The following is a 12,353-nucleotide window of genomic DNA, read 5'->3' as shown; positions in this document are numbered from 1 at the left end:
CTCTCCTTGGTGAAAGCATTGCTCCCAGGGCTGCCTTTTAACTCCTCTTCATGGCCTGTTATTTCTCTGCTGGGTCTGCAAGCTTGAAACTGTCAGGGAACAATCAGCCCCTCTGCTGGGCCACCCACCCAGCGTCAGTATTCTGGAACACTGGTTTGGAATGGGGACGGCACCAACAGAGCAGGGAGGCCGGTCTGGGCTTATCCCAGCAGCTCCGGCTCCCCAAACAAGGCATGCCAAGGAGAGGGAAAAGGAAGTCTTGCCAGCCCTGCACTCCCTGCACCTCTGCAGCCCGCCCTCCCTTCCTCCCAGCCAGCTTTCTTAGCTCAGAGGTAAGGGGCAAGGGCTGATGCTTCTGAGCACTGCTTGTGTGATCCCCATGCTGGGAGCAGGCCTGGGAGAGGAGGAGAATTGCTTTGGGTCAGTCACCGTTCCAAACAGAGGGCCAGACACCAAACAGGTGACACATGCATTTAATAGACACATTCCAGGGAGGGAACAGAGGGAGCGCTCACTCCCAGCAGGCCGCTTATAAACATTATGAGACAGGTGGGTGACAACCTGGCATTGAGAGACTCCCCAACCTCTGCATCTGGAGGGAGGGAGGGAGGCGGAGCTGGAGGAGGACTTTCCAGCTGCCCAGGCCTCACAAGATAGGCTGAATGAGAGCCTTGGGAGAGAGCAGGCTTTGGTTTCACATGTGTAGCAGACAGGTGCTGCCGGCAGTCTGGGCACTGTCAGGAGGGAGAGGCTGGCTTAGGCCTGGGAATGGGTGTAGCCAGTACTCCAGGCTCCCAGCAGCACAGGTGCACCTTACAAGGAGAGAGGAAGGAGCAGGACCAGGTGTCCAGGTGTGACTGCAAAAAGGCCTCAAAGCAGGGGAGAGGGAGCCATGCAGCTCTCTTAGTGCTTGTAGCTCTTCCGGCTGGAGGATGTGGTGGAGACAAACTTGACGCTAGAACCACTGCCCCCTAGGCCCCGGTTGCCGGTGGCACTGAATCCAGAACCTCCCAGGCCTGCACCCAGGCTATGCCCACCACTGGTAGTGAAGGAGCAGCCGCTGCCCCCACCGAGGCCCAGGCTTCCACCTCCAATGCTGCTGCCGCTTCCATAGCCACTGGATAGAGTGGAGGTGACCACAGCTGCTGGGAAGAGAGGAGGTGTGGTCAAATCAAGTGCAAAGAGAAGACAGCTGGGAGTGTCAGGTCCTGTGCCCTGGAGTCCTTGGGTGGGGAGGGGGTGGTCTCATCAGCCAGTAGTTTGCCTCCTTCAAATGTCCCCTGCTTAGTGAGATCACTGCCATATGCCTTGGCCTGTATTCCTGAGCTGCAGCTCCAGGCAGCCTCTTAGGCTGGAATGGCTTCCTCCTCCCCTTCCAGAACCTACTGGAGCCCTCTCTTCCTGGAAGCAGCTCCAGTCCGCCTGCTTTCCCTTTGATCCTCCTGCTGTGCCGTCCTGGTCTGTCTCCCTCTCTGAGCCTGACTCCAGAGTTTCTCTTCCTTCTGGACGCTTATGGGGGGAGGGGCACACTCCTCTTCCCTCAGTGTCCCCCAGCCCCACACTCAGAATCCCAGAGTGGAGGCTGGAATATTCTTTATGGATCAAGTGACAGATTAATCTGTTGGCCAGTGAACTCTGCCCCCATTCTCCTCCCAACCTATTCTTCTTCTGATTTATAACTCATCCCCTTACACATTCTAGCACCCTACTTTGGGTCCTGCAGAAGGAAAATCAAATTTAAAAAAATAGACTCCATTGTAGGATGAATTGTGTCCTTCAAAAACCTATGGTGAAGCGTTAACACCAGTATCCGTGAATGCAATCTTATTTGGAAATGGGATCGTTGCAGGTATAACCAAGTTAAGATAAAGTCTGTAGGGTGGGCCCTGATCTAACATGACTGGTGTCCATACAGAAAGAAGGAAGACATTCATCTGAAGCCACAGACACACAGGGACATGGTCATACAATCACAGAGACAGAGAGTGGAGGGATGCAGCCACAAGCCAAGGAACACCGAGGATGGATGGCCACCGCCAGAGCTAGGAGGAGGCTGGAGGGGGCCTGGGCCGCCCATGCTGCCTCCGTGTTCCAGAACACCATCTGGTTTGGAGAGGGGATAGTGCCACCCTGCATGACATACAGAGCAGGTGGCTGGCCCAGGCTCCAAGTTTCAGAGGGAGCAGTGCCCTGCTAACCCCTTAATTTCAGCCTCCGGAACTGTGAGACAAGATATTTCTGTTGCTTTAAACCACCTGGCTGGTGGTACTTTGCTGCAGCAGCCCTGGAAAACTAATAAGACAATTAGGTGTTTTCAAGAGAAAAGGAGCTTCAAGGTTATGCTTGAAGGCCTGTCCCCAAAATTAGCTTTGAGGGTCTCTGGCACCACTAGACAAGGACATCAGGGAAGGACACCTGGAGGTTCAGAGGGCTCTGCCTTCTAGAATCATTGGCTAATATAATGAATTGCCCTTATGAATGCCCATCAAGAAAACCAAACTCAAACTCACTTGTAGAGGGTGAGTTGTAAGAGTCATTTCTGTTGCCCTTGTGATGCCAGCAGTGAGCTCTGTGAATGACCACTTCTCTGACCAGCACAGGGCTATGCCAGCTTGTTAACACCTCTCCTGTTTTAGAGCTACTGTACCCAACTGCCATATTTTATGCTGCCCTTACTGCCTTGAAAACCCTTGGCATCCTTCTGCAGTTATACTCTGCAGAGTTGAGCCAAGCAGTGGAGCTTCTTCTCAAACTGTTTAGAAGAGAAGCCGCCTAGTTGGCAATGCTCTTGTCCGCAGCATGAAGGCTCCCTTCAAAGGTCCAAGCCAGACCAGGAATTTTCATAAATCCCATCTACATCAAGTGCTCACCTCTGTGCTAGGCTTGCAGCCCCAACAAAAAGGCAGGGAATTCTGGGAGGTGGGAGATGTGGCCAGGATCTTTTAAACCCACCCAGAACAATGACAACAAACCTCCCATCACCCCTTCTGTGACACCCTCACTCTCAAAGAGGAAAGAACTGTGACATTAAAGACTCCCAATATGGCTTGCTTTTTAAGGGACTCAAAACCTCAAACCTTCTCCAAATGAACGCTGTCTGTGAGATCCCTTCTAACCCCTCATATCTTCACCCTCCGGCAAGCCCACCACATCCCCATCCCCTCTACCACACAACACTCCAAATGGCACAAGAAGTATGTCATACTCACAAATGTTAACTGGAGAAACTCCCTCTCCACTCAACCTGATTGGGAAGAGCGGGGAGAAGGAAGGTTACCAATGTGGCCAGCAACTTACGGGCCTTTGCAATGACACTTTTGTAATTGTTGACAAAGCATTTAAACATACTTTATTATTTTTATTGCAGAAGTAATGCAGGTTGAAATTATCTGAGAACTAGTAGTATTAAAGATAATATTAATAATCTAATGAATAAAATAAGGTGGAGTTTGAGGTTCACAGGAGCAAAATCTATAATCTCAGAAATACAATTTTTGGTTTAAACTAGTTAGATGCCTTAAGGAAATTAAAAGTAATCATATACTGGCATCAACTGGAAAGAAGGGCCTGTCCTATAATAAGATTTGTCTCTCAACAAGGGACCATTGTCATGCACTGAGCCAGGGCTGAGCTTATTATATATAGGTGTGGAGAGGAGTCTGAGTCATAAAAATAACAATAGTAATATCAGTTTATTATTATCTTAGCAACCAAGTAACTTTGCTTTAGTATCTCCAGGACAGAACTGGCATTCATTCATAAACACATACTGAGAACCTTAACAAGAGCTAACAGCTGTTGAGTACCTGTTACTTGTATCACACCACTTAGTTCTCTCAACAACCCCATGAGGTAGGTACTATTCACTCACTTTTATAGAGGGAGAAATGGAAGCTCAGACAAGTTAACTAACTTGCCCATAGTCACAAAGCTGGATTTGAAGCCAGATTCATCTGACATTCATCTTTGGCCATGAAACTGAATGATAGCTAACATTTATCGAACATGCTGTGTACCATGCATTGTTCTAAGAGCTTTGTGTGTATTCCCTTATTTTAAACCTTTTAATAATGTGAGAGTTTAGAACTATTGCTATTCACATTTTATTGGGTGAGAACACTGAGAGGTGGAGAGGTTAAGTATTTGCTCTTGGCTATACAGCTCCTAACTGGCAGAGCACAAAGCTCCCGTGAAGCTTTGCAGATCATGTAATCTGACCTTTTCATTTTATCATTGAAGAAACTGAGGGCCAGAGAAGGGAGACTGACTTTCCCAAGATTATGTAGCTACTTAGTGGTAGATCTGTAAGCCCAAATCCTAGGACTGTTTGTTCTCAGCCCATGGCCTTGTAGACCGCATTTTGAGAGCTGCCATGTAACCAAATGTCTCCTTTGGTAGAATTCAGTTACTTAGACCTGATCAGGTTTTAGGTTTCTATGGGGATGCTAACTGTAGTTGCACCTCAAATGATTTACTAGCCTGGAAGGAAATTAAAATTATTTGTTTGCCATAGCCCAATTCTGAACTGCATTTTCTTCCAGGAGAAGAAGGGGCTGCAACAGCCTGAGCCCCTAGGAATGCCCAGGAAGCTGGGGAGAGCTCAACTTGCTTTGAGGATGAAGTTGGTGCATCTACCTCACCTGCACTCCTCGCCTTCCAGCAGCTTGCGGTAGGTGGCGATCTCCACGTCCAGGGCCAGCTTGACGTTCATCAGCTCCTGGTACTCACGCAGGAGCCGAGCCATGTCCTGCTTGGCCTTCTGCAGGGCCTCCTCAAGGTCCACCAGCTTGGCCCGTGCATCCTTGAGAGCCAGTTCTCCCCGCTGTTCTGCATCAGCAATGGCCGTTTGCAAGCTGGAGCACTGAAAGGACAGGAGGAAGCCATGAGTCCTGCTGACAGCCCATGGAGGTGTGGTGCTTCTTGGGGAGGAGTTCTTAAAGATGGCAGAAAGGCCCAGAAGAAATGAACATTTGAGGAGCTCTTGGCCTTGCCAAATCTTTACCTGCTTCTTGATGCTGTCAATCTCAGCTCTCAGCCTCTGGATCATGCGGTTCATTTCAGAGATCTCTTGTTTGGTGTTTCGAAGGTCATCCCCCTGTCTGCCTGCTGTGACCTGCAGCTCCTCGTACTGAGAGAACCAGAGCAAACCCAGTCAGTGAGTCAAATGCCTGGCCCAGGCATTTGCTGTGCACACAGACTCACCCTGGGTGCCACAAGCAGGCTCATTCATTCCTGGTCATTCACTCCTTCCCCCTGAAGCTTACAGTTTATTGGGGGACATAGACACTAACTGAATTAGCATATTATCAAATGTATAGTTCCACACTGAGATAAGTGCCCTTAGGAAATGAACAGGGTCCTGGGAGAGTGTAATGAAGGAATCTGACCTAGATTTGGAAGTGGGAAGTGGTGATCAGAGAAGTCTCTCCAGAGATGGAGATGCTTGAACTGTGGTCTGAAGGATGAGAAGGAGGGACCTAAGTGATCAGCTGTGGGGGAGAACATTCCAGACAAAGGAAACAGCCTGCATGAAGACCCTGGGTCAGGGAAGGAACATGGTGAGTTCTAGGAGTGAGACAGTGATTTGGTCACTGTCCCTGGGGAGTTCCTGGTCACAGAGCATGCATCCAGACCAACTGTGCCCATGAATTTTGGTAGCCCTCCAAACACCAATGCTGGGGAAACAGGGAGGAGATATGGGGGAATGGTGTGGGATGGTGCAGAGGCTGTGGAAGGCACAATTTTGAAGACTGTAAAAGTATTCCCAATCTCAGGTAGTTCTCAATCTAATGGTGCATATCCAGGACACGTGAATTTAAGAGCAATAATTACACCCTGTCTCCTCCAGCAGACTGAAGTGAAACCTACACCTTTCCCTGACAAAAGGAGATCCCCTGCCAGAGTCAAGATCTGTGGGGGTCTTGAAGGTGCTGAATAGCTCAGGTTCCCGCTTCTAGATATACACGATTAAATGGAGCAACAACCCAATGACATGAGGAATCGTTTGCTATCGATTTCAACCACTTCACCTTGGGGTTAAGTGCATCACGTTTCCTCTCACCGTAAAGGCACTGCCTCTGCCCTGTGGACCCCTGGTCCCTGCTATCCACCTTCCTTTCCACCACACTTCTGACCAGAAGGGATGAGACAATGTATGGAGCAGGGAATGAGTAGGAACCAGCTTGTAGGTGAGAAGCTGCCCCAAGAGGGGTCTGGATTTGGCAGGGAGCTGGTATCATGGGTCAGCTGTACCCCTCCAAAGCCAAACTTCTTTGCGGCTGTCTGAGCTCTGGGCAGTAGCTGTTTGTGTTTATCCCAGCCTTCCTCTTCCTGACATAAACTCCCTTGCTTGTTCTTGCCTGCCAGCTCCTTGTTCAGCCTTAAACCTCTCCCCACTCCTTGGCAATCTTTTGTCCCTCACGGCTTCCCAACTGGACAAAGCCCCCACGTCTTCCTGGAAGCTTTTTATTCATGCTATCTTTTCCCTTCCATGATTGTCCATTCACTACATGGCCTCCCAGAGCTTGGGTTCTCTGTTTGCAGTTTATTCATGTGCAACCCTGTAACCCTGACTGGCATACAGCAGGAACTCAGAAAATATATAGAGAATAAATAAGTCTTTTAGAAACTGCTTCATGATTGTGTCTTGGTTGTCCTGGTATCTCACCCTGCTCCCACCCAGATCTTGAGGAATGTGGGGCCAGTGGATGCCCTGAGCTCCCAGCACTGGGCTGACATGTATTAGTGTGACATGTATGGCTGGGTTTCCACATGCATTTCAAGGTAAGTTTTCATAGCATCAAAGACGTGCCTGCTAAGTTGAAATAAATGAATGTGCTCACACGTTTCCTGAGGCTGAGTTAAGTGATAACTTGGAGCCTCAGAGAACACTAACCCTGGAACCTATCATGGTGTCCATGCTCACCTTGGTCTGGTACCAGGACTCAGCCTCGGCCCGGCTGCGGTTGGCAATGTCCTCGTATTGTGCTTTGACCTCGGCGATGATACTGTCCAGGTCCAGGTTGCGGTTGTTGTCCATGGACAGCACCACGGATGTGTCACTGACCTGGGTCTGCAACTGGGACAGCTCCTACAGGGCAGTAAACTCAGCATCACCAAGGCATAAGAAGAAGAATCTTAAATCTTCATGGTTAACTACCCATCTAGGTCAGGAATCCTTTCCTTAGTATTCCTGGCAGATTCTCCCAGCTATTCCCTAGGTATTCCCATTCATCCAGAAAGATCAGTGTGGTGAAAGTCTTTCCCAGCCTTACTTCTCAAGGCTCCCATCTGTGTGCTTTCCCCGGGCATGAGGGTGGGTAAGCATCCTCTGAATTGGAATTACATATATTCGAATGTGACATGTGTCTGTTCAGTATGCCAGCATAAACGGCTTCTTTAAGAGCATTGGGGGACATCTGGGACACTACTTCCCCCTGCACAGTGTGACTCCATCACTTTCTACCTCTCTCTCCCTTTCCACAGACCCAGGTCTCTGCCTTTGGAGGAGTAGCGCCCAGAATGAGGCATCTTCAAAGGGCAGGAAGCCCCCTGACCAATGAGCTGAGGGGCAGCTTGCCTTTTGTTTTTTTTTTAATGCTTTTCAGGGAAGGGGAAGGGAGCAGGTATGTCTTGATTTCTTGGGAAATTACCCAATGTCCTAGAATTTGGGAATCAGTACTCTCTCCTTGCTCGATGTTGTCTGCCATGGGATGAGGGAGTTCGGGGGAGAAGCATCAGAGCTGGGGTAGTTTAGTATGACAAGGCTCCAAGCAGTTCTCCCTGGTCCCCCTACCCCTCAAGCCCAGCTTGAAGTATCCAGGCAAGATGCTGGGCAGAGGCACTGAGTGAATGAATGGCACAATGCATCATCCTTTTCTTTCCAGGCTCCAGACCTAGCAGGGACAGAAATACTTGCAGACTCTTACTGCGTCAAAGACTGAGTGGAGGAAGTTGATCTCCTCAGGCAGAGATTTGACCTTGGCTTCCAGCTCCACCTTGTTCATGTAGGCAGCATCTACGTCCTGGAACGACAGCACAGGATGCTCCTTTGAGTCTGCAGCCCCAAGTATTTGGTCCAAAAGAAGCCGAGCAGATTTCTCCCCAGCTCATCTAGTTTGGATTTTAGAAAACTCTGGGTCTGGGGGATTTGGGGTTGGGGATGGGTAATTACTGAGAACTGGGGGCTTGAATTCCCTGAGCTCACAGAAACCCAAGCAGGGCTAATGGGGCCGTCAACGTAGAGGGAACATGTTGGGAGGTTTGAACTCTGCAGATACTCTCAAGGTTGATGTGACATTTCTTGGGTGGCCCAAGGGCCAGAGGTCAGGTTACCCCACACTCCAGATTCCATTTTAAATCTTCTCCTTTGAGAGAGACATCCCCACTCACCTTTTTCAGGGCTACAAATTCATTCTCAGCAGCCGTGCGCTTGTTAATTTCATCTTCGTACCTATAAGGACAGAGCGGGGGGTGTGCTGTTGAGCAAGTTTGCATTGAACTCTTCCCAGACTGGTGTAGCAAGAGTTAAGAGCCCTCAAATCATTTCCAGCTCTTCCGCTGACCTGGGCATGACTTTGGGTGATTCACTTAACCTCTATTTCTCCCTCCATAAAAGGGGGATAATTTCTTCTGCTAGTTTTTAATAAACTTTTCTAAGAGTAGAAGGTGAGCATGTAACTTAAAGGAATAGAAAAATATGCAACTCCATCTTTTGATAGATATGCAATGCCAATCTAAAATGTTTTTCCACCTTAAGTGTCTACCGAAATCGTGGAGTAAACTTTATCTGTTCAGCAGGCTGTTTCAGGTACATTTTGATATATTTTCACGGAACCTCAGGGTGGCCCCTGAGAAATATGCTTTTTGTAACTAGGGGTAGCTCAAGCTTAGAAATAAGGGCAAGCTGGCTAATGGGTTAGCCTGGGCCAAATCCCTTTCCACTGGATACCTCACCTACTGCAGCCTGGATGATGTGCAGTGAAAAGTTGCCCCCCACAAGGAAAGTCAGATTGCCCTCCTTTAAACTCTTCCTTGCTACCTCTCTTCACTCCACAGTGAATGCCATCCTGGAAATGCAAACCATCTCAATAATTAAGCCCATGTCCAATGGAATTAAACAATATGCTGAATGAAATTACGTTATGATTTCTAGAGTGAGTAGCAATGTTTTGTCAGATGATGTTGATATCCCTTTGCAGTCATGTGAACAAATAAGAATAGGATCTTCATCAATAGCAATGCGCGAGATGAAGGTTCTTGTGCTACCCCACTCAGTGCTGTCTCCACCTTGCGGGATAATGCCTGCAGTTCCAAAGCTCCCGGCTGATACCGGCATTTGCTCCTTTGCACCTCTCTGGTCCTCATACAAAGGAGCCTTCTGATGGCTGTGTGTGGCCAGAAGCCAGTCTCCCACTTACCTGATTTTGAAATCTTCCACAACATCCTGCATGTTCCTCAGTTCGGCTTCAAGCCTGCCCCTCTCAGTGGTGACGCTTTCCAGCTGCCGTCGGAGCTCACTGATATAGGAATCAAAGAGGGGCTCTAGGTTCTGCCTCACGGTCCTGGAGCCCTGCTCCTGCAGGAGGGCCCACTTGGTCTCCAGGACCTTGTTCTGCTGCTCCAAGAACCTCACCTGGAGGGAAGAAGAGAGAATGAAACCTTGAGAAGTTGGAAAGGCAGAGTCAGACACTCCTATTAATAAGGGAGAGAAGAAAAAGATATTTTTTTCACTTGGCACCCATTGGCAATAATGTAACTGACAACTCCAACCCAAAAGGAGGCAGTCCATGGAGCCACCACAAAGTTCCCTAGGGCTTGCATAGGATTCAGGTGGTGGGGCCTGGAGGCTTCTGTTGGGGAGCTGTTCTTGGGTTAAGTTTCTCAACACCACCTACTCTGGGTTAGGGTAGTTTGCTGAGCAACAACTCTCCTGTAGAGAATCAACAAAACTCTTCCCTTGGTGTTGACTGAACCAGCCCATGTGGCTTGGAAAGAGAGGAAATTTCCACCAGGTCCTGTGGGGCAAGCTGGCCTGACTTGGAAGGGTCTCAGCCCCTGGGAGGCCGAGCTGAACGGTGCTCATTCCCACAGTGGGGTCGTTGCATTATTGCTCTTCCCCCATGGGATGGCCCTTCCAAGAGTTTATTTGATCCCAAACCCAAGGGAGTGAATGAAGCCCCTGCTTACCTTGTCGATGAAGGAGGCGAACTTGTTGTTGAGGGTCTTGATCTGCTCACGCTCCTCGGCCCGCACCCGCTGGATGGTGGGGTCGATTTGCAGGTTGAGAGGAGTCAGGAGACTCTGGTTGACAGTGACCTCTTGGATGCCTCCAGCGGGACACACAGGGAAGCTGGGGCCACTGAAGCCTCCTCCAGCTCCACCCCCATAGCCAAATCCACTGTTGACTCCAAACCCCTGGCTGGCCCTGCCACCAAAGCCACTTCGGAAGCTGCTGCCACACCCACTGATGGAGACCTGCTTGGCACCCCCCAGGTTGTAGAGGCTGCGGCTTCCAAAGCTGGCCCCAGCACTGCTAATCCTTCCCAGGCCCCCACTCCCCACTGCAGAGTGGGCCACAGAGACAGAGCTGAAGCGGGAACGGCCAGCTGCTGGGGTGGTGGCCGAGGTGGTGCTGAAGCCCCTGCGGCTGCCAGACTGGAAGGTGATGGAGGACTGCCGAGACATGGTGGGTGAGGAAGGCTGGCGAGAAGGCACCTGAGGTGGGCTGGTGCAGGCAGTGGAGAAGACAGGTGGCTGGAGAGCCCTGGTCCCGTGGCTTTTATGAGCATCCTCCGGGGGCGGGGCACTGCTAGTGGAGAGGGCCTTCTGATGGCATCCCCTGGGCATCCGCCAACCCTGAGCTCACACTCGGCATCCCTCAGGAAATGGTGTAAGGGCCACTGGCTGGTTCCCTGGCACCCCCTCCCCACAACGTGCAAACTCCTTTCCAGTTGCAACTTGATCAGCACATGAGTAAGAAGCAAGTTAATTGCTTTCTGTCATGTGCTAATGATGCATCTTGTAAAGGACTCAGCAAACACTGCCTCATTTCTAAACCGCTTTCTTAGGCCTGGGACCAACTCCCTCCTGTCCAAACATCTTGTGTTAATACAAGCCACTGCACTTCACTGTTTCCTTGGGGTGCTTCCTATTCCCTAAGCATTTTCTCAGCAGCTACTGCCCGGTTCCCCAAGCCCCATCAAGCTGTCTTTCCAGACCTTGAAGGTCCTGCTCTGTAATCATCTTCCTTAGGAATCTACCCCATTTTGATTGCCCCTTTATTCTGCTCTTAAGCTTCCATGTCTATTGTGTAGGTCACACATGGTTTTCTAGAGTGTGTGTGTGCCTGTGCCCTGCCCACTGCAATATAATGTGACTCTCAAGGCCAGCCAGTGCTCTGTCTCCTGGGAAGAGAGGTTGTTGGAGGAGAAAGACTTGGGTTTGAATCTCAGACCTGCTCACAGTTGTGGGACCTTGAGCAAGCCATGAAACTTTTCTGTGCCTCAACTTGCATGTCTGTAAAATGGGGTTTGTGATGAATATTCACATGTGAAAACTTTTGCAATGCCTGGTATATGTAAGTGCTGAGTAAATGTCTATTGAGGCTTCCCTCCTTCTGATACAATCAAGTAATATTAAGGAAGTGCCAACCATGTCCATCCTGTGACTAGTCCTATGGGAATTCAAAAGAAACACAATGCACATTATTTATCTTCAACAAGCTCATGGTCCTGTTGGGAAGATAAAACTGTACAAGATGGTGTACCATGAATCATCACTTCCAAGCTGCATTTGAGGCTGCCTATCCCAGAAGTCTCCCAGGCAGGTCCCTCCTCCTGAGGACCAAGAATTCCTAGCTCTCCAGTCCTTCATCAAAAGAGCTCCAACAGCTGCACCTAGCAGAGGATCCGTTCCTTCCCTGTTTCTCCTGTTAACCTTGTAGACTGTGCCCTACATTCTATATTAGTCTACAAACCACAAAGACTTCAAGGCACCTCATCTGTCTGTTCTGCATCTCATTGCCCCATCTCTACCATGGGAAGAGTTAAACCAAAACATTGCTGAATCTTCTTCTTTTTTTTTTTCTTCCTTGAGACAGGGTCTCACTCTGTCACCCAGGCTGGAGTGCAGCGGCTCAATCTCGGCTCACTGCAACCGCCACCTCCTGGGCTCAGGTGATCCTCTCACCTCAGCTTCCCGAGTAGGTGGGACAACAGCCATGGTCCATCACACCCGTCTAATTTTTTTACTATTTTGTAAAAACTGGGTGTCGACATTTTGCTCAGGCTGGTCTTGAACTCCTGAGCTCAAGTAATCCATCCTCCTTGGCCTCCCAAACTACTGAGATTATG

General features: G+C 49.5%; 1 protein-coding gene across 1 annotated transcript; it reads right to left on the bottom strand.

The window, feature by feature from the left end:
• Positions 1 to 457: 457 nt before the first annotated feature.
• Positions 458 to 10,754, bottom strand: KRT75 (keratin 75). The gene is made up of 9 exons (XM_055247497.2): positions 10,189 to 10,754; positions 9,420 to 9,634; positions 8,392 to 8,452; positions 7,929 to 8,024; positions 6,926 to 7,090; positions 5,003 to 5,128; positions 4,641 to 4,861; positions 3,210 to 3,244; positions 458 to 1,142 (listed from the first exon to the last, which is right to left on the bottom strand). The coding sequence occupies exons 1-9, from the start codon at positions 10,684 to 10,686 to the stop codon at positions 904 to 906; spliced, it is 1,656 nt and encodes a 551-aa protein (XP_055103472.2). The 5' UTR covers positions 10,687 to 10,754; the 3' UTR covers positions 458 to 903.
• Between the last annotated feature and the right edge of the window lie 1,599 nt (positions 10,755 to 12,353).

Source organism: Symphalangus syndactylus, chromosome 17 (genome assembly GCF_028878055.3).
Source record: "Symphalangus syndactylus isolate Jambi chromosome 17, NHGRI_mSymSyn1-v2.1_pri, whole genome shotgun sequence".
NCBI classification, from domain to species: domain Eukaryota; kingdom Metazoa; phylum Chordata; class Mammalia; order Primates; family Hylobatidae; genus Symphalangus; species Symphalangus syndactylus.
Note: the sequence above shows the minus strand (reverse complement) of the source record. Positions and strands in the feature narration are given on the sequence as shown.